Raw genomic sequence first — 21,403 nt, forward strand, 5'->3', positions numbered from 1 at the left:
CCTATGAATTGGCATTTTTTTATTCAACTTTCTGCTTTTAAAACCAAAATGTGAGGGATGATGAAATTTTCTTGGCTTTATGAAAGGAGGGATTTGAGCTTTGTCCGTGAAAAAAAAAAAACTACAAAGGAAATTTTGTTGTGGAAAGCTTTATCTCCCACTAGCTTTACTTGAAAGTAACAAATATAATAAAAGATTGAAAATTGTGTGGAATTATCCTCTTAAAGGCAATTAAAAATTTTACAAGTTGTAACCTGCTCCTAAAAGTGACCTCAGAGAAATGGCTCATGAGGTCTGTGACAACTGCAGTACTTCATACAATATGAATAGTAAATTTACAAATTAAGAACTACAGATTCTGCAGTTTGCTGGAAAAGTTCTTATCTCCTAGAGACCCTGTAGGGAGGGGGGTGTTTGCCATAAGACCTCACCTGGTACACTGTAGGCATTACTGAAGGGTCTTGGCTGCAATGTCTTATATTCCTTTTACTTTGCTTCTGTTCATATTCTCTTTCTTCCATCTGACATCCCATCCTCTATCAATTTTTTCATGGTGGAGCTGTGGGGTTTTCCTCCTGTAACACCTTTCAAACCACTTTACTGTCTTAACTTTCATCACTGAATGACCTCATAGGTCAAAGCACTTGACTTTTGGCCTAAATTCTATCTTCAATTCCGGTCTATCCACGAGAGGAGTTGGCCATCACACACAATAGCTTTATTTATTGTTACAACTGCAAAATCTGGTGCCAGACCTTATTGTCTTTGAAAATGGCACTCTGGTACACACTTGCTATTTGTATGGTTTGAAAAACTGGATTAGGCCATTCGAAAAACCAACAAAACAGTAAATTACAAAAAATCCTGTGGAAATAGCCCTTGGTCAGTTGACAAGTGGCTGAAGAAAATGTGCAATGCAAACTTCCATTATGGTAAGTTAATTTTTTCTAAGTAGTAGTTTTTATTCATAACTCGGACATGCTTTGGTAAAACAGAGGACTATTCACACATCAATAACTATTGACAACAAGGTATTGGGCACAAAGACTAAAGCTCCTTCCCAACGAGGGGCAAATGCATGGCGGGCAGACACTGGAAAGTCCTGTCCACACTAGTGGACAAACACTGTTTCCATATTCCGTTCCTCTATACCGAGGGACCAAGTATGGAGCCAAAATGATGTGATTGTCTGGTAACACTGCTTCAGAAGTGAGAGAGAATATAAATGGCAGGAAGTGCCTGACTAACTTGCCCGTTAGTGTAGACAGGTCACTGTCAATTTTGTGGGTGGGTGGCACTCATGAGTGTGGTCCAAGTCATAAGTTCACCTGCTTGCCTTGGCCTGTTTGATCTGGCAACACTGTTTAAAAGCAAGAGACTTATGGGCAGATCCGAGTGCCCGTCGTGTCTTTTCCCCCTCGTGGAAGGAGCGTAATGTATACTCTTAAGTTTACTATTCTGCAAATTATTGACTAGAAATCCTTGCTCATCTTTTCTAAATGTATGCAAATTTCACAGAATGTATTGCTTAATCCCTTATGGAATTGAATATGAAATAGAGCTTGAACCAAGCACTGGAATCATAGGGATTATTCAGCGTTATAATGCACTTGGTTTGAGATAAATAGGTATGTCAATGAATTTATGAATTAAACAAAAGAATGACTTTAAAACTATGGTAAAAATTTATATTTGGCAAAAACTGATATTCCTCGTGAAAATATTCCCATTCGTCACCAAAAATACTGAGAATTGTGATATAACATCCCTATCAACTTGTGATTATCAAAAAGCTTTTCAATTTTTCATTTATACTATATTCCTATAAATGTGGAATTATTATATAAAAGAGGTATTCTTGTTTTTTTTTTATTAAGTCCTGGAATATCAGTTATGATCAAAGTACACAATACCTGAAGTTTCAGGATCACTAAACAAAGTGGCAGCCACCTACAAATTAAATACTAGAACTATTTCACAAACAGTTTGACAGGAAGGAAACAATGTATAGCTAAAAAATAATGCTTACACTACACAAGTCATTGGTTCCACTTAAGTCCAAAATAAATAAAAGTACAGAAAACATAATTGTGAGTGTAATGACCCAGTTTTTAAGTATTTCTAACAAAACTTTAGGGTTTGTAACAATTTCAGGTTCTAAAAAAAATTCATTCACCAAGTACTTCCATTGCAGAAAATACAGACTTTCCAAAAATTACGGTACAAAAAAAATATTCTGCAAGCAATGTGTTTGATCTTCAGATAAATGCTAGAAAGGGTCAATACTGAAGTAGAGTTTAAGTATTATAAAAATGATCTATGTAAATATTTCAAAATATACTGAAGTGTACTTGGAATAACTACTGTCCTTATAATCTTTGGCTTCAAAACAATGCCTAGTAATTTCATAAGAGGGTTTGGTCATTTCAACCTAAAATATTGAAAAAGTATAAGTTTAAATTACTTTTTCTCTAAACTTTTAAATTTTGCCTCTAACCTCTTAGAATAAGCATCAAGTTTATATGCTGCTGCTTCTAATTTTGTCACACTGTCATCAATCTGGTCAATTTGGTCAAGATATGGTTGAAGAGCAACATATTTTTCATTGAGATCTTTCAGTGCTCGACTAACGCTGCCTCCAATTTGACGCATGTCTCCATATTTAGTGATGGTGGAACGGTTCATCTGCTCCAGCAAAGTATAATCTTCTAAAACTGCTGATAATTCACCCTGAAAGTAATTATAGGAAGGAGCATAAAATCATAAACACAACAAATATCAAAATAATACAAGAAAAATACAACTTAGGTTAACAATAATTGTGGGTTCACATATTAATATGAAAGGGTTATTTTGTACCCAGTAGAATAAAACATAACGTAAAAAGTATCATTATATAATATATATTCACTTATTACATAGATAAATTACTGAAATCAACTGCAAAGAAATCTAATGAGTATAGTGGAAATTTAATAAGGTCACTAGATCCTTTTAAAAAATTGCATAGATCTACAGCCCTTGGAGGTCCAACTCATCTAACAATGAAAACTGAGGGATGCAATGATTGTAAGGATTTAATTTAATTCTGGTACTCATTAACACACCTCTGAGTTGCAGAAAATTATTTAAAGCAGTCTTAAACCAATCTAAAAAAATTTGTTGGGGAAAAATCTACAATGTCACATATAAAATGAAATACAAAAAGTCAAGATCTCACTTCCAGAGTTACATTCTGTAAAGCAACAATTTAGCAGATTTCAGTTTTAGACTACATTCATGCTAATATTTAAAATGACAATAACTAAAGACAGTGCAAACCTGTAAATAATTTGATGTGTGAGAAAACATCAAAGTTGCCAAATGGCTGAGATTGGGATCGTGGGGATCAAGAGCTTCAAAGCTACTGGTGCTAGTTGATAATGTTGGACCTCTTTTTGGGGAACCAAAGTCACTCAATCGCTCGTCCTCTTCAAAGCCTCCTCTTGCAGTAACCTCTTGAGAGTCTGTATCTCCCTCTACTTTTTCTTGTGATTCCATTTTTGTATTAGGCTTATTGACTGAAATAAATCAAGGGATCATCAATGATATACAATTAATACCATGTACATTTTCAAAATAAAAAACCACTACGTATTAGCTATATAATAATATATAATATGAATATTTTATATTGATAAAAACATTGGCTATTCATTACATAAGAAAAAGTTCCTTAATCTATCAATAACAGTGATGCAGGGAGTAATCTAAAATGACACAGCTTACAAAATAACAAGGAACCCTATTTAATATCTTTGCTGACATATCATGTAAGTGTTTCAATTCCACTGTTGTACTAATAGGTATACTGTATTACCCAATTTGAGCTCATAAGTCTTTGCTATTACATTTAAGGGTTGGTGTGTTTCCCCTACCAATATCCCAAGAATGACAACTATTCTCTCGTTGAATGCTGGCCATGGAGAGACACACAGGTTGAATCTGAAATTTTGTGTAAACTGGAGAATGAAGTGTGTTGAGACATAACATATTGGCTTTTTCCCCCAAAGAGCTCAAAATTATCATATTATTCAAGAAACCTTAATTTCTCTGCAGTCTCTCATTTTGCCTTCTGGAATGATTGAATCTTTTGAAAATGAAAAATGTGACTGTCCCATTATGGATGCTTGTTTTTGCTATTGCTAGGCTAACTTAAGAAACTGCTGGCTATTTTAGGTTACCATGGACTAGTAAAATTTTACATGTGATCATAACAATTCAGCATTAGTATAGGTAATTAATTTTTTGTTTTTCAGGTAAATTTAAAATCTATTTCTATTACTACCAAAATGAGTCATCCACTCATTACCTAACACCCAACATTTTGCAACTACAGTAAATACCAAACCCAGCAGTTCTACCTTAATTACATAAGGAAAGATTAAAAACATTAAAGGGGGAGGGGACATTTGATTATGATCAAACCCTTACCATACCTAGATTAGGACAGGTTAGGCTATAGAAGGCTCTGGTAGATTGTGTCCATGAAGTTACCACTCCTCGTTTTTCCACAGACTAACAGCTAGGTAGGTCATTTAGGCTAGCTACCTAGGCTACCCATTTTCCACCAGGAAGCCCTCCAAAATTCCTCAATGTGGGGCTAATGAGTTACTAGTCTATCAATATTATTTCCGACCGAGATGAATAGTAGCTTCACAATAGCTTGCATTACGTAAAAATTTGTTGTATTAAAAAAACACAATATGAATGCTATAGTATTTCAACCTTTGTTAAGTACCTTTCCCCACACCTAGCTAACTACAGTTGCGTTAGGCTGGGATAACGCCTTCTGCAGTTTTATCAAACTTTTCCTATCTTACAAAGAAAAACGCAAGCTACCTTGGTTGCCTAAGAGGACGATTTTCCCCTCGATATCCAAGGGAAGATATGATAATATACGTTTGTCTTGATCCGATGAACAAAATAAAATTATTTGGTTCGTTTCTGATGACAGTCGATCAATTTCCGAGTCATAACAGCAACCCGAGTAGTAGTAATTGAATATCTCTTCCTCTTAAGCGGCTCCCTAATATCTTTATGTTCGTTACACAGCGCTAAATTGTCATTCTAAACTGTCGGTACACTACACTGGTGTCACTTGCAGTTTTAGTGTCTGCGAAAAGTGCAGCTTCATCAGCTGTCACCTACCCTGTAATTCCCTCAGGATTCTATAACCTCTGATATATATATATATATAGATATATATATATATATATATATATATATATATATATATATATATATATATATATGATATATATATATATATATATATATATGTATGTATGTATGATATATACATATATAGTGAAAATTGGAGTTTTGCTACATTTCTTATCCCTCATCTTGATATCAATCGGACACCGTAATCCGTTTTGCTCATTCTGTATGTTATTTTCGATCATATCAAGATTAGCGAACCCACTATTTTCCAAGGCAATATTATACCATTTCGATTATATATATATATATATATATATATATATATATATATATGTATGTATATATATATATATATATTTATATATATGTATAGTATATATATACAAATCAAAGTGGTATAATATTTCTTGAAAAATACGTAGTGGGTTCTCTAATCTTGACATGATCCGACAATAGTATATAGAATGAGCCAATGAACTACGGTGTCAGATTTAATTTCAAGATGAGGGATAAGAAATGCAGCAAACTCCAATTTTCATGATTAAAGTAATGATACACACACACACACACACACACACACACACACACATATATATATATATATATATTATATATATATATATATATATATATATATATATATATATATATATATATATATGTGTGTGTGTGTGTGTGTGTGTTACGCAAAATGTGGATAATTGCCAAATGTGTACATTTTGCAATTAATTTTGCCTATTGTGTACAATTTGCAGCGCTTGGTGCCTGCAAATTGTACACAATAGGCAAAATTAATTGCAAAATGTACACATTTGGCAATTATCCACATGTGCGTAACACACACACACACACACACACACACACACACACACACACACACACATATATATATATATATATATAATATATATATATCTATATATATATATATATATATATATATATATATAAATATGAGAGAGAGATGATCCTTATTTCATAATTCAGATTATCCTCTGCATTCAGATCTTCCTAGAATATGCTATCCCCAACTCATCCAAGTGCTAGATGTTCAATTAATTCTAATGGGCTTACATTATCTTTCTTGAGTTAGCATTCTAACTTTTTTTTTTTTTTTTATAAATGTCACTTTAGTATAATTTTTCTAAAAGTGTTATTACTTCACCCAACTGTGGAATGGTCTTCCTAATCCTGTGGTGGAACTGTTGGAGTTCCAGAAGTTCAAACTTAGTGCATTTTTGTTTTTTTTAAGCAGGCTGGCGTGAGTATCCTTTCATAATTTGTTGATCATTTGTCTTGATTAATTTAGCATGTATTTATAAAGTTTGGCTTCTCTTTGTTATTTGTGTCTATTTAATCAATCAGATCCAAGGGGAATGATATCAACTAAATTCATATTAGCAGGAGGAAAATCCAGCAACAAAATTTTCAAGAGCTTGGGGTTCAGACTAATCACTGCGTATGTCTCTTGCAATACAGCATTACGTAATTGGTAAAAATAACTACGTTACCTCAATTAGGGTAACAACAGGTTTATGTGATCATTTTCAGTCTTAAATCGTAATTTAATTCAATGTGAGTGTTAGCTGTACTCACTGAACGGGATTTCGTCCATGTGAACTGATATGTAATTTTTGTTGATCAAGAAAGTGAGAAGTTGCCCCCCCCGCCCCCGAGGTTCGTTCCTTATAAAAATGTATCTTTTGATTAATTTGTGGTACATGCCGTTTTGAAAATTTATTATTACAAAATTATATTGCATATAATTTTGTACACAGATGGTATTTAAAACCTTAATGTGCAAAAGAAGTGTTTATTCTCCTCAATGCAAGATTTTCTCTCACAAAACAATCCTCCCTCAAGTAAACACTACAACCTAGAATTATGTAAACGATCGAGACAGGCTTTCTTCACTTATATTGTCATCAGAATGGTTTTAAAACTATCCGTACTTTATCGAATGAATGACTTTCACTTAAATAATTGTAAAATGTCCATCTACTACGTTTTGTTTTGATTCTTAACGTTACATAAAACAGAAATATTTGGGTAATCTGCAACGCTCTTTTCTGGGTTATTTACAATAGAGTCAGCTGTTGGTGTTTGGGAAACGTGACGGACGGCCTTTGAACCTTTGGTGTCAATTTACTCGTCTTGCCAGCTTGTTACTCTAAGGTTAAATGACAGGAAAGCATTTTCAAGCAGTTGCTTGACACGCACAGTTTAAAAGATTTATTATTGTTACCAGGATGTTAATTTGGTGACTAAACCGGCATTTGCGTAGCAACAGTGAAGTGGGTTATTTTTTTCCCTCAAGGCCGACGTACGTCGCCTTGCATGTTATTGCTAGGATAGGGGTTCTGAGGCTTTTGTTTACGCGTTATTTGTAATCATTTTATTGAAATGCAAGACAATATTTTATTTACACACTTGGTCAGTAATGTTTTTCCATAAGTTAGGACTCAAACGCGCAGGATATGGAATAAAGGATGTTACCTAGCTGCAATCTGAACGCGTAGGATACCATAGACGAACTTAGCTAATGGTAGGCCATTACTTTGCTACCCTTGTTCCAAACTAGCTCAGTCACCCTAACTAGATTGGGCATAGGTAGGTAGTATTTACATAAAGCAACAGACTAGCTTAGCTATGTAGTAGCTTGGTAGCTAGGTATACCAATAATAGTAGTAACCTAGGTATACCTAGGTATACCTAAGTAGTAAAGAGTTTGTTCCTGAACAAGATATGTACTATATATAAGTTACAATAAATTATGGTATGCTAGTGTATTTTTAGCATTAGGCTAGTCATTTGGGTTTTGGTAAAGTGATACCTAACCCCTTCACTGTCAGTTTGGCAGTCTACCAACTTTATACTAGGCTACAATGCCCTATTTTCCCTTGTGTATGTAAACTTAGCTGATGAGTTGTTAGTTTGGCTATGCTAGATCTACCATTAAATGATAATAATGTAGGGACACCATATCAGAAAAGCACCTGGTTTTTAATTTTAAGGCTTCCCTTTTCACCTTCAAACTTGTCATCAAGACAGGCTAAAATCTGTTTGGTAATACCTACTAGTAATATAATGTGTTAACTAGTCATCTTTTATATTAGTACAACCTCAGTTGATTATTGTCTAATGATGGGTGGATCAACCTTTGTTCTAATCTTTAGCATTTCCTGACAAAGTAGTATTCAACTAAGCGAACATGACAGTGGCATTACTACTTAAGACCTTTTATTAAAGTTAAGGAATAGTATTACATGTCTATTGGACATTGGAAATTTTGTAAGGCTTTATTTAATCATAGTTTACTTTTTTTATTATATTGTATTTAAAGTTACCTCTGTATTTATAAATGTTAGGGTATTTCAAACATTGTACTACTAATCAAACCTATATCTTGTTAACAATTTTCAGATGAATTACTCGAGATTTCTTACAAGAGTTTCCAAGAACAGGCAGCCATCCCTTATTAGAGAATTAAGTAAGCATATATATTGTTTTGTACCGTACAATGCTGTTTAGATTTGTTTTTAATTATGAAAAGCTAAAATTAGAAATGGGCATTAGGGTAAATGACCGAGCAATGACATATCAGCCACTGCTCCTGGAATGCGGCCCACCTCCTTCCTGAAAAAGTACTTGAATTCGCTGCCATGAGCATCAGTCAAGAGTTTGTGCCCATCCAGGCAGCACACTGAGACCTTTACACTCCTCTCGAAGTAAGTGTTTTCTCCTACATTACGAAATAATGGTATAATTCAAACGCTTTTTTGGGAAGTGGTCGCGTTCCGAGAGAGGTGGACGCTATGTTGCCGCTCGGTCATTTACCCCAGGCAGCAATAATATCAACATTTAAATCAAGCTTCATTTACTACAAGAAAGTTTTTGAATAAGCTTTTCTTCTCAGAGATTATAAAACTGCCTATTAGAAAGAGACTGGTTAGGTATATGGAAAAAAAAGAGAGGAAGGCAAAGGCTTCAGTAATATAGAAGTATAGTTGTTCATATACAGAACAAACCTTTGGTCTTAATGTAAGGGAACATTCTCTAGTGCCTGCTGGAGTCCGCTTAAAAACAGTACAAGGATTTTGGTGGCAACAGGAGTTTGCTGTGGCAGAAGGAGGAGGGCACAGCTGGCCTGCCTTAGCCCATGCCAGCTACAACATACCAGTTTCTCTTTGACTGCCTTAATAGCAGGTTGGTGCTGTTGCCCCCTCTGCTAAGAAACCGGTTGTTTCTGTCCCTTCCTGCCTGCACTACGCCTTAATGTTCTGGATTTTTTATATTATTTTTGTTTTGTTCTGTGTGATGATATCCTCTTTGTATGTTTTATTATGTTGAGTATGCAAACCCACAAATCATCTAAGCTTCCCAAGCGTCAGAGAAAAGGCCCTGGGATTGGTAACAATCCCTGCATTTGTTTTCTGAACAACTTTAACATAAGTAGCCAATAGTGTGTGTGTTGCTTGATTTCCTGAGCAATGGAAGAATTTCGGTAGGAAGAGGAGATATAAGAGGAAATTGGTGATGCCATCTTCAGAAGGCTTTGTGTCTCACCAAAATCTCCTCTCGTTGCTATTCTTCCCAGGAAGATTTTATTTCTTTGCATTCTTCTATTGCTTCATCCTTAGAAGATTCGAATGTGAGTTTGGGAGAACTGGTAATTGATTTGGCTACCCTGTTCTTTTGGGGGTGCAGAAGTAACCCCCCGCCCCAATGTTAGGGAGGAGGCTGCTCCCCCTTGTCCAATCTTTTTAAGAGGAGATAAGCAGAAGCTGATCGAGTGTTGGGGGTAAGTCTACTAGGGGTACCAACCCTTCCTGCCTATTGTCTCACTGCATGTCCTTATACATCCCAGTGTTATCCAGCGTGGCAGTTTCCATGTCTACTGTTTCTTTGACGTCATCTTATTTTACTAAGGCTCTTCCCTTGTCAGCCTCCAGAGTGATAGTTTTCGATGACCTCAACTTAGGTGTCAAGGTCTTTCGAGGCTACCTGCTCCATTCCTTCTCCATCCATGTTGTTTCTGTCACCGGGCCTTTTACGTCTGCACCTTCTAACTCCCTCATTCAGACTATTTTTTATAGTTAAAGGTATTTTTATGAAGAAGTTCGACTGTACAGAGTTACTGGTATCTAAGAAGAGATGTTGTAGATCCCCATCCTTGTCCTTGTCTTCATCATCATCCTCCTCTTCGTTTTTGTCATCTGTTACATCTATCCCCATCAGACATTGGAGGAAGAGAGATTTTGTAGTTCCTGCAGCTGTTCTTCAGTCATCCAATTATGCCCATGGCGAAACCGTTCATGCTTCTTCTAGAGCTGCTACAAGCCATCTCAGGCTGGTACTCGCTTGGACTCCTGGGCACACCGAGCATTCAGGGGCTTCTGTGTCACCTGGCGGCTCAGGGTTCCAGGTGACGCGTGGACCAGAGACGTCGACAACGACAACGGTGTCAACGCCTGGGTATGCCGCTCCTCCCCACCTGGTCTACACCCAGCACATTGCGATGGTGTCCCCTACAGCTGCGATCCAGACCCCGCTACCGTGCTTGCCAAGGAAGGAGACGACCCCACCGCCTGGTTTTGCTACCCTCGCCCCAGCCCCTGACTTTCGGTGCCCCCAAGAGTTCCCCGCTCGACCTGCCGCCATCCAATTGTCGCTGCCCAGGAGGTTCTAGTTCCTGCCGTCATCGCTCCAGCCCGTGGTGCCCCAGCTTCGTCCTGGATGGGGTCACCTGACGGTGGTCCTGAGGAAGCTGACGAAGAAAAAGAGGAAGGTGTCGTTTGCGGAGGTCATTCCTTCGGGAACAGGGCCCGTCTCTCCTTCCGCAAGGAAGAAGAAGACGGGGACCGGAGGGGTATCGACTACCACCGGTACCTCTTCTCCTGGCGCCAGAGGCTCTGCCTCGGCACCGGGAAACCGTCTCAGCCCCTCGTTCACGGTCACCCGCGGGTGACCGTGCAGCCAGGGTCCAGGCAGCTGAGCCTGCTCGCCGCCAGGACCCAGGCACGGAGTGAAAGCCTGGTGGCAGTCACTTGGGCGACTCCTGCCAGACCAGCGATCGCTCTTGTGGCGATCCCCCGGTTCCCAGGGTTGACGCGACAGTCCCACCGGACTGTACGCAGGCTGAGGCGAGGAAGAGGTCCCCCCGGTCACTAGGACCAGCCTCGGCTGGACCAGGTACTGTGACGCGCCGTGAGGATGGGCCACGCTCCCACCGCGACAGTGGACTCTACCGGTCTCCTAACCGTCGCTCCCACCGGGACCGGACGGATAGGTTGACAGGTAGCAGCTCTCCTGACGCTCGGGACCGTCGCTACCATTCTCGGTCCAGCGGTTCTCCCCAGGGAGACTGCGCGACTAGGCCTGCAGCTCGATCGTCACCGCGGGTTGGCGATCCCCTGCAGCCCCCCCAGCACACCGGCTCTGCTAGTAGGCAGGGGGGGGGGGGGGGAGAGCGTCAGGTCTACCTCTCCTATCCCTTCAACCTCCTTGGGCTACACTGGGAGGAGCGAGGCGATCAGGAGCGACCGCGAGAAGTGCGTTTCTCACGGTCCCACCGCGAGGGCTTACGAACCTGGCACGGTCTTGGGACTGACCAGATCGTACGCCCAAGAGGTTGGAGGAGACCAAGAGGGGTCTGCCGTGGTTCCTCCTGTGGAAGGAGGAGGATCTCAGGATGGGTTCTCCCTGGATGGACTTGATGGTCCATCGCCACAGGAAGTGATCACTCCCGAGATCCAGAGGTCGTTTGCGGAGGTCATTGCGCTGATTCGTCAGCACAACGACCTTGGGGAAGGACTGGTGCTCCCTCCATCCAAGCCTTCATCGAGGCTGGAGTTGTTCTGGGTGCCCAAGAGGGAATCCAGGACGACGGTGGGTCTGCCCCGATCAGCCTTGGCCAACGATATATTGGGCCAGGTGAACTCTCTTGTCTCCGGACAGGAGGGATCACTTAGGTCTGGCAGGTCGGCCAAGCTGCTTCCCCCTCCTCTACCACTCCTCTACCGGTTCTACGTGCCAACGGAGGACCCGCTGCCGCCCAAACAAGTTAACCCGGAGCTAGCTAGGCTAACACCGGGGGTGCCTCTTCAACACCTGCTGGCCGAGAACCTCTGGTTCTCGCAGCAAGAGGCACTGGCTTTGGAAGTGACTGCCATGGCAGCCTTCCAAGCAGTCTCCTGGCTGGACCTGTGGTCCCTCACAGTGTCCAGGATCGCGGCCTCCTCGGGAAATATCACTCCCGAAGGAGACCCGGCTTTTGGGAGATTGTGTCAGTCTGGAGGTAGGGCTATCTCCCTACCTGCCCACCAGATGGCCAACCTGTGGGCCAACCTGGTTCTGAGACATTGGGACGCAGTCCTCACTCGAGTGACCAGGTCGGCAGGGCGCGAAGCAGTGTTGGGTCTGAGGAACGGACCGTTGCTGGGTTCCTCATCTCTTTCCTAGAGAGATGGTGGACGCTGCGGTGGAACAGCGGCGCACTGAGGGCAGTGACCGCCTAGTCCACCAGACAGTCTCGAAGGCGACTGGGGAGCCTCGAGCCACTGCGGCCAAGCCTCGGAGCTCGGCAAGCGCTTCCTCTGCGGCCAAGACGACTTCCTCATCGAGGCCAAGTGGAAAGACCCAGCCTTTGACTTCTGCTGTAAGGAGTGACTGTCAGCCCTCCTCCCAGTCCTCTTTTTCCCGAGGAGGATCCGGGAAGAAGAAGTCGAAGAAGGGGAAACACTAGGGATGGCGTTCCCCCTCACCTGCTGCCGGAAGTGGGGGGTTGCCTGGCAAGCCATTGGGCAACTTGGCAGCGCTACGGAGCTGAGACCTGGATAGTGGATGTCCTTTGGGAGGGATATCTACTACCCTTCGAGTTGCGGCCACCCCTCACCTCCAACTCGGTCCATCTGCAGATGTACGTTCCCGGTTCTGCTAGGGACATAGCGCTTCGGCAAGAGGTAGATGTCATGCTGAGCAAACGAGCTGTGGCGATCCTACAGGATCAGTCGCCGGGCTTCTACAGCCGACTTTTCCTGGTGGAGAAGTCATCGGGGGGCTAGCGCCCGGTCATAGATCTCTCTCCCTTGAACCGATTCGTTCGCCAGACTCGGTTCACGATGGAAACGACATGCTCCGTACTCGATTCCGTCAGGGAGAATGACTTCATGCTTTCTGTGGACCTGAAGGATGCGTATTTCCAGATACCCATCCACCAGTCTCCAGGAAGTACCTCCACTTATCCTCGACGGGACGGTGTACCAGTTCAGGGCACTTTGCTTCGGTCTATCAACCGCCCCACAGGTGTTCATGCGAGTGTTCACACTGGTGTCTGCTTGGGCCCATTCGGTTGGGATATGTCTTCTGAGGTATCTTGACGATTGGCTAGTCCTGGCGAGCTCCCGCTTGCAGTTGCTACAGGACAGGGATCGACTCCTCGAGTTCTGCCGCGATCTCGGGATCATGGTGAACCTCGAGAAGTCAGATCTCAAGCCCAAGCAGAGGATGAAGTACCTGGGCATTCTGATCGACTCGGTAGCAGGGCGAGTCTTCCCCGCAGACTCGCGGATCAGCAGGCTCAGGGAGGCAGCCGGACGGTTCCTGTCTCGACAGGAGCAGCCAGCCTCAGCAGTGGCAGGTCGTGATTGGTCCCCTGTCGTCTCTCGAGAAGTTAGTCCCACGGGCGTCTTCACCTGTGGTCTCTTCAGTGGAGACTAAGGGAGTGTTAGTCACAGGCAAGAGACCCGCCGTACCTCCCTGTCCCTCTCACGGAGGAGGTGAAGCAGGACCTAGCCTGGTGGCTGGATGACAGGAACCTCGTAAGAGGAGTGCCTCTCAGCACTACCCCCCCCGGAGATGCTGCTGTTCTCAGACGCGTTGAACGACGGGAGGGGCACACCTGGAGGAGTTGCTGACTGCAGGTGTGTGGGATCATCACAAGCACCTTCTCATCAACGTCCTGGAGCTCAAGGCAGGGGTTCCTCGCTCTCCAAGAGTTCCAGGAACGAGTGATGGGACACTCAGTGGTGTTGATGAGCGACAACACCACGGTAGTGGCATACGTCAACAAACGGGGGCCTAGTGTCCCTCCCATTGCACCAGTTGATGATGCAGGTGCACGATTGGGGCTGTAGCTCACTCGTAGAGCTGTCAGCCAGATACATTCCAGGCAAGAGGAACGTAGTGGCAGACAAACTCGGCTGGAAAGGCTCTTCGACCTGTGGGGGCGCCAGTCGTGGATCTGTTCGCCACCCGGCACAACAGGAAACTCGAGGTTTTGTACATGAACTTTCCTGTCAGACATATACTTAGCTTACGTCTCTGACGTCACGACAGAATTCAAAACTACTCGCGGCTAACGCGACAGGTAGGTCAGGTGATCTACCTTACCCGCCGCTGGGAAGCGGGTGTAAGAACCAACATACCTTTCTTGCCAGATTTTTTTCTGTCGTCGGTGTCGACCACACCTGTTGTCGGTAACCTCTTGACAGTTGGATTCTTTTCTTGTTTTTCGCCCTTGATTGTTTCTACGGACTTTTGGTGAAGTACCCGATCTTTTGGCCTGGCATTCGCGATTTGTGGACAGTTATTTGACTTTTCTTTGGATTTTTCTTGGATTCATGATGTCTGATTGTTGATACTAAGAAAACTGCTATGTTTAGAGTTTGTTGTATGACTGAGTGTAAGGTGAGGCTACCGAAAGCTGCGGTAGACCCTCACACGGTATGTTTGAAGTGTAGAGGGAATGAATGCACCTTTAATAATCCTTGTAATGAATGTGAAAAGCTGAATGAGGATGAATGGAAGTCTTTGTCTTCCTACTTGAGGAAGCTTGAAAAGGATAAAGTTAGGAAAGCTTCTTCTAGGAGCAGTAGTAGATCTCGTATTAGCGAGTTGGATATAGATAATCCTATTTTAGAAGTAGCTCCTTTGTCAGTTTCAGCTCCTGCTCCCTGCACCGAAGCCGAAGATGCGCCTTCGGAAGTGGCATCCCATGAAAGCCAACCATTATTCGCAGTATGGAGAAGAAAATCAAACAATTAGAAGGTAAGAGTGATTCCAATAGTGATTTGTGCAGTGAACCCAGTGCAGTGGAAGGGTGCGTCTGATCGGCTCCCTAAGCTTCCAGGCCTAGGCCTCTTCCAGACTCCCAGTCCCAGTGGAGGAGGAAAGTCCGAAAGCCGCAGGAAGGTTAGGGAGCATCCCCACCGTCAGGAGGCGTCCCCTCGGTAGCTCCTGTTTGATCGTCCCAGGCTACCTTGGATCGTTCCAAGAGAGAAATATTGCGCCAAAGCTTCTCGTCTTCGCCTTCGCCTTCTCCTAAACGAGGATGGAGCTCTTCGGAAGCCTCGCGCCCTTCGAAGAGAGCCTGGAACGCTCCCTGCGCCCGTCCATCCAGCCCTTAAGTTTTTTTTCGGAAGAGCCTGAGGTGAAGCGAAGAAACGTAAGAGATCTCAGGAGTATCGTTCCCCGAGCAGAGATCGAGCCTCGTCACCTGTTCAAGAGTTTTGTGATTTCTCCTGCAAGGGTGTTGGCTAACCTTCAGGCGCAGATTTCGGCTCTGGCTGGCTCTCTTTGCGTGTCGTCTCGTCGTAGGAAGGACGTCTCGCTTCCTGTAAAGAAGTCCAGGCTCCCCTCTCCTGACACTCGCTATTCGATGGAAGCGGCGCGCTCACCTGTGCGTTCGGATTCTCGCAGGAGACCTTCTGCTTCGGACAAGAATCCCATCTGCGTCCAAGCGCCATTCGCCTGACAGACAGGTTTCTCCTTCGACAAGGAGCAAACTGCTCGTAGGAGATCTTCACCCTACAGACGCTCTTCTCGAGACAGGATCGCTCCCCTTGACAGGCGCCAAGAGCCTAGTAGGCGCTACTCGCCTCGTAGCCGCTCCTCGTCTCGCCTCCACTCTCCTGTTGACAAGCGCCCCTAAATCGGACAGGCGCTCTTCGCTGACAGGCGTCAAGAGCTTGTTAGGCGCGTTTCTCCTGGCAGGCGCTCTTCTCCTGACTTTCACTCTCCTCGAGTCAGGTGCCGAGATCCTAGCAGGCGCTTTCCCCTTCCCCTTGTAGGCGCTCACCTTAGTAGTCGCTCGTCGCCAGAGATCCTCTCGCCTCGTTTCAGGCGCCAAGAGCCTGGTAGACCGCTTCTCGTATGGCAGGCGCTGTTCGCCTGGTAGCCGCTCTCCTTTGGATAGGCACCAAGAGCCTGATAGAAGTTCTTCTTCAAACAGGCGCTCTGCGCCTGACAGCCGCCTTACTCCTGTTAGGCTCCAAGAATCTGGGAAACGCACTCCTCCAGACAAGAAGGATGTTGCAAGTAGACACGTTTCTGAAGCTTTGTCTCCAAGAGTATACGTCTTACTTCCTCTAGAGACTCTTTTAAGAATAGTCGCGCCTCTAAGGATCATGAGGGTTCTTCAGCTCAGGAAGAACAGGACCCCTCAGAAGAAGAAGGACCAAAAGACTCCTCTGTTTCCTCCTATACGAGGCTGACAGATTTGCTCCTGCAAGAGTTTGGAGATATTTCCTTTCCTGTGGCTCCTCCTTCTCCTCTTTCATTATTCTCCACTTCGAAGACGTCGAAGGTTTCGTCTTGTGTAAGGATGAAACCTACTGTTTCCATGAAGAAGGCCGCTTGAGAGGTTTTGGGGGTTTTGGGGAATGGCTCCTTTCTAAGGAAGAGAAAGGGAAGACGGTTTTTTCTTTCCCTCCGTCTAAACTGGACTGGCAGATTGGGATTCTTGGTACGAATCGGGAGAACCTTTAGGCCTCGCTCTCCCTTCGTCTGCGGACTCGGACTTCTCTTCATTGGTGGATTCTGCTCGTCGTTCCGCCCTCTTGTCCACCAAGACTACGTGGGGGATGAACGAACTTGACCACCTACTGAAGGGAATGTTCCGAGTCCCTGGAAGTTTTTTCAACTTCCTTGATTGGTCTTTAGGAGTTCTGGCTAATAAGACCCAGACCCCAGATTCTCTGTCTCCTGAAGATCTTAACTGCGTCCTCACTTGCATGGATAAAGCAGTGAGAGACGGATCGAGTGAAGTCTCCTCACTGTTTGGGGCTGGAGTTATTAAAGAAGCGTCTGTTACTGTTCGTTTCTCACTAAGGGAGTTTCACATGCGCAAAGGGCCTCGCTTATGTATGCTCAACTCTCTCCTCTTCTGTTCCCCAAGAAGATTATTCAAGATGTCTCTAGTGCCCTTTCAGCTAAGGCTACTCAGGACATGTTAGCCCAGGCGGCCAGGAAACCTCGCTCTGTCTTCCACCCAAGGCCAAGAAAGAGACTCCTCTGAGACAGGAGCCCTTTCGAGGAAGGACCCGCTGTCAGAGGTCTGCAACCAGAGGAACTAGACCTTTTAAGAGAGGTCAGTCAGAGGGAAGAAAATAGCGATCAAGGACTCCAGACATCAGTGGGTGCCAGACTACTGAAATTTGCCGACGTCTGGGCCCACAAAGGGGCAGACAATTGGTCCCTATCGATTGTCAGCAAAGGATATCTCATTCCCTTCTCGTCAAGACCACCATTGACGACAACTCCGAGGGAGTTGTGGCCAAGTACAAGGACCCCATCATGAATCAAGCCCTTTCTCTAGCAGTAGATCTCATGCTAGGAGAAGGAGGCTATAGAACTAGTGAAAGATCCCCGCTCTGCGGGCTTTTACAACAGACTATTCCTAGTTCCGAAGAACTCAGGAGGATGGAGACCGGTGTTGATGTAAGCGCCCTGAACGTCTTTGTGGAAAAGAGGAAGTTCGCCATGGAGACAACTTCCTCAGTGTTAGCGGCTCTTCGTCCAGGGGGACTGGATGGTGTCTCTAGACCTTCAGGACGCTTACTTTCATGTGCCGATCCATCCTTCTTCACGGAAGTATCTACGATTCATGATGGGAGGAAACATCTTCCAATTCAAGGCCTTGTGCTTCAGCCTATCGACTGCACCCCAAGTTTTCACGGGTTAATGAAAAACGTGGCGCAGTGGCTACATTTGGAGGGAGTGAGGGTGTCGCTTTATCTCGACGACTGGCTAATCAGAGCAGAGTCTCAAGAAAGATGTCTGGAGGACCTTCAAAAGACCCTTACATTGGCAAGTTCTCTGGGACTTCTGGTGAACTTCCAGAAGTCTCAATTAATCCCCAGTCAAGAGCGGATCTATCTGGGGATTCGGATAGCTTCTCTGGCTTTTCGGGCTTTTCGTCGCCAGAGAGGATAGCTCGTTGCTACGAGAAAAATAATGACCTTCCTAGAGAAAGATGCATGCACAGCGAGGGAGTGGATGAGTCTGCTGGGGACACTCTCCTCGTTGGAGCAATTCGTTTTTTCTCGTAGGAAGGTTGCATCTCAGGCCTCTACAGTTCTTCCTATACCAGAACTGGAGGCGTCTCTTCCCTAGATCTGGAGTTTTCCTTCAAGATCTCAAGGGGAATCAAGAGAGACCTTTGGTGGTGGAACAAACCCACTTCGTTTTGTGGAAGGAATGTCTCTTTACATGCCGAACCCCAGCATGTGTTGTTTTCCGACGCATCGGAAGCGAGGTTTGGGGAGCGACGCTCGGGACAAGAGAAGTGTCAGGCACCTGGAAAGGGGATCAGGTGTCCTGGCACATCAACAAGAAAGAGTTGATGGCAGTCTGGATGGCATTGAAAGCCTTCGAGCCCCACGTCCGAAATGCAGTAGTGCAGGTCAATTCGGACAACACAACAGCCTTGGCGTACATCAAAAAACAGGGGGGGGACGCACTCCTTCTCCCTGTACGAAACAGCAAGGGATCTTCTGCTGTGGTCTCAAACAAGGAAAATCAGTTCTTCTCACCTGATTCGTACAGGGAGAAAGAACGTCAGGGCCGATCTCCTGAGCAGGAAGAATCAACTCCTGCCTTCCGAGTGGACCCTCCACTCAGAGGTATGCCAAGACCTGTGGAGAAGATGGGGCAGACCTCACATCGATTCTCTGCAACAGCAAGGAACGCAAGAATCGAACTTTACTGCTCCCCGATCTCAGACCCAGGAGCAGTATCAGTGGATGCATTTCTGCTAGATTGGACAGGTCTAGACGTCTACGCCTTTCCCCCCTTCAAAGTACTGGGACAAACCCTCAAGAAATTTGCTATCTCGGAGATGACAAGAATGACGCTAGTAGCTCCGTTCTGGCCCGCCAAGATTGGTTCACAGAGGTACTGGAATGGTTGGTGGACTTTCCAAGAGCACTTCCACAAAGACAAGATTTGCTCAAACAACCCCACTTCGACAGGTATCACAGAAACCTCCCCGCTCTCAATCTGACTAGCTTTCGACTGTCAAAAGTCTTGTCAGAGCGAAGGGGTTTTCGACAAAAGCTGCTAAGGCTATCGCCTCAGCTAGAAGACCTTCGACCCTTAAGTCTACCAGTCGAAGTTGGACGTCTTTCGCCGGTGGGGTTGCAGGAACCAGAAGTTTTCCTCTTCCAGTACCTCTGTGACTCAGATAGCAGATTTCCTAGTTGTTCCGACACGGCATACAAACCTTCGGTCCTTTTACAATAGGAAGGTACTAGCGGCAGCTGGATAGGTCGTAAGCTTTCGAACAAGGGGTTCGGTAGTTAACTGCTTGTCCGACAGGCGCGCGCGCGCGACTGGTAGGTAAACAAATCACTTTTGCTTTCGGCCTCACAGTGTGGACGTGTGTGTTCGACGCTCTCTGCCCGCTGCTCGTCGTTTGCTTTCTGAGTATTTGGTTGTAATTGTGTATGAAAGAGTATTGTAAGTACAATCATTCTCTCTTTGCATAATAATTACTGCCTTCAATTGAATTATGATGGAATCTCCTCGCCATCGCTACCCCAAGGAGACTTTGCCCGGTATCGAAGGGCGTAAAGTGGGAAGTTCAGATCGTTCCCCGGAGATTGACCCTCATATTTTGTGTGCTCGGTGTCGGGGCGCGAATGCACCCGGGCCGAGCCCTGTGATGTATGTAATGACTGGTCGGAGGCGCAGTGGACTTTGTATGAGGGCAGGAAGAAGCGAAGGCCTGCAAAGGAGTTCGTCGGAAAGCTCTCCCGCGGCTCCTTTGGTGACGGACACTTCGTCTTCTTTCCTGCCGCCGCCGCTCAACTTCCACGTCTCGCGCCTTCCCCTTCGGGGGGGTGTCTAGGTCCTTCTCCTCTCCTGACGTGTCGAGTGTGGAGGAGGGCGCTAGATACCCTGACGTAGAGTTGTACTCTGGGTCCTCTATCCGCTCGTCTTCGCGCGAGCGGGTAGAGGATCCTTCTAATCACCCGACTTTTTGCCTCCTCAGGTGCGGTTGCCGTGAAGGATGACCTCGGACAGGTGTGGGCATCGTTGGGGCGGTCGCAGGGCGTGCCGAGTGTCCAGGGGCTGCTCTATCATCTCGCCTGGCTCCGTGGCGGTCACTCATGCAACGGTCACAACCACCACCACGACCCTTACAACACCCGGCTACGCGTCACCTCCTCACCTGGTGTACACCCAGCACGCGGTCTCTGTGACACCCACAACATCGGTGCAGGGGCCAGTCGCCGTAACTCGGGGGAGTGTGATGCCGCACCTGGGTTTGCCGTGCTGCCGGCGACCGGACTTCACGTGCCCGAAGAGCTCGCCCCCTGGACCTCCCACCGGTACCGAGGACGTCTGTGCCGTGGTTCGGACCATCTGGACCGCCCCACCACAGCCTGCCGTACCTGCCGTGACCACCGCTGCTGTTCCTGTTCCTGCTCCTGCCGTCTCGACTGCCGTTCCTGTGATGCTCGCACCTGCTGATGTTGTTCCTGTCCCTGGCGCCGCTGCTCCCGATGCTGGTCTGGTTCGGGACAGGTACGTCCGGGCCCTGTTGCTTCGGCAACAGCAGCCCCGGCTCCGTCCTGGATGACAGATCTGACGTCGGTCCATGAGGAGGTTGACGAAGAAGAAGAAGAAGAGGAGGAAGGTGTCGTCGTCGTCTTCATCGTCTTCTTCGTCGTCGTCGTCGTCTGCCGCCTCTTCCCCTTCTTCTTCTAATGGCCCCACCGCCATAAGAAGAAGAATGGTTGCCTCCCCCCCCCAAAACCCCCCTAACCCCGAAGTCTCCTTCGGGAACTTCTAAGGGCCCGTCTCGCTCCGGTGAGACGGGGGGTTCTTCCGCTGGTCGCCCTGCTCCTTCGGGAGCAGGACCCGTCTCTTCTCCCGCAAGGAAAGAAGACTACGGGGACCAGAGGGGTGCCGGCTA

The 21,403-nt window shown here is 45.4% G+C and overlaps 2 protein-coding genes across 4 annotated transcripts in view; one reads left to right on the forward strand and one right to left on the reverse strand.

Annotated features, from left to right (window-relative positions):
• Nucleotides 1-1,662: 1,662 nt before the first annotated feature.
• Nucleotides 1,663-21,403, reverse strand: part of LOC135225698 (biogenesis of lysosome-related organelles complex 1 subunit 2-like) — a 39,395-nt gene continuing 19,654 nt past the window's right edge. Inside the window, exons 1-3 of one of the 3 annotated variants that reach the window (XM_064265054.1) lie at nt 4,882-4,891; nt 3,322-3,560; nt 1,663-2,730 (exon numbers count right to left, since the gene is read on the reverse strand). In XM_064265054.1, the coding sequence (XP_064121124.1) occupies nt 2,461-2,730; nt 3,322-3,540 (489 nt within the window). In that variant the 5' untranslated portion in view covers nt 3,541-3,560; nt 4,882-4,891 and the 3' untranslated portion in view covers nt 1,663-2,460. Of the gene's footprint in view, nt 2,731-3,321; nt 3,561-4,478; nt 4,610-4,881; nt 4,892-21,403 lie in introns of those variants that run through there. The other 2 variants (XM_064265055.1, XM_064265053.1) reach the window with 2 other exon arrangements.
• Nucleotides 8,627-21,403, forward strand: part of LOC135225697 (kynurenine/alpha-aminoadipate aminotransferase, mitochondrial-like) — a 153,999-nt gene continuing 141,222 nt past the window's right edge. Inside the window, exon 1 of the mRNA XM_064265052.1 lies at nt 8,627-8,695. The gene's annotated coding sequence lies outside the window, so the exon portion shown is untranslated. The remainder of the gene's footprint in view (nt 8,696-21,403) is intronic.

Source organism: Macrobrachium nipponense, chromosome 13, assembly GCF_015104395.2.
Source record: "Macrobrachium nipponense isolate FS-2020 chromosome 13, ASM1510439v2, whole genome shotgun sequence".
In the NCBI taxonomy this organism is placed as follows: Eukaryota; Metazoa; Arthropoda; class Malacostraca; order Decapoda; family Palaemonidae; genus Macrobrachium; species Macrobrachium nipponense.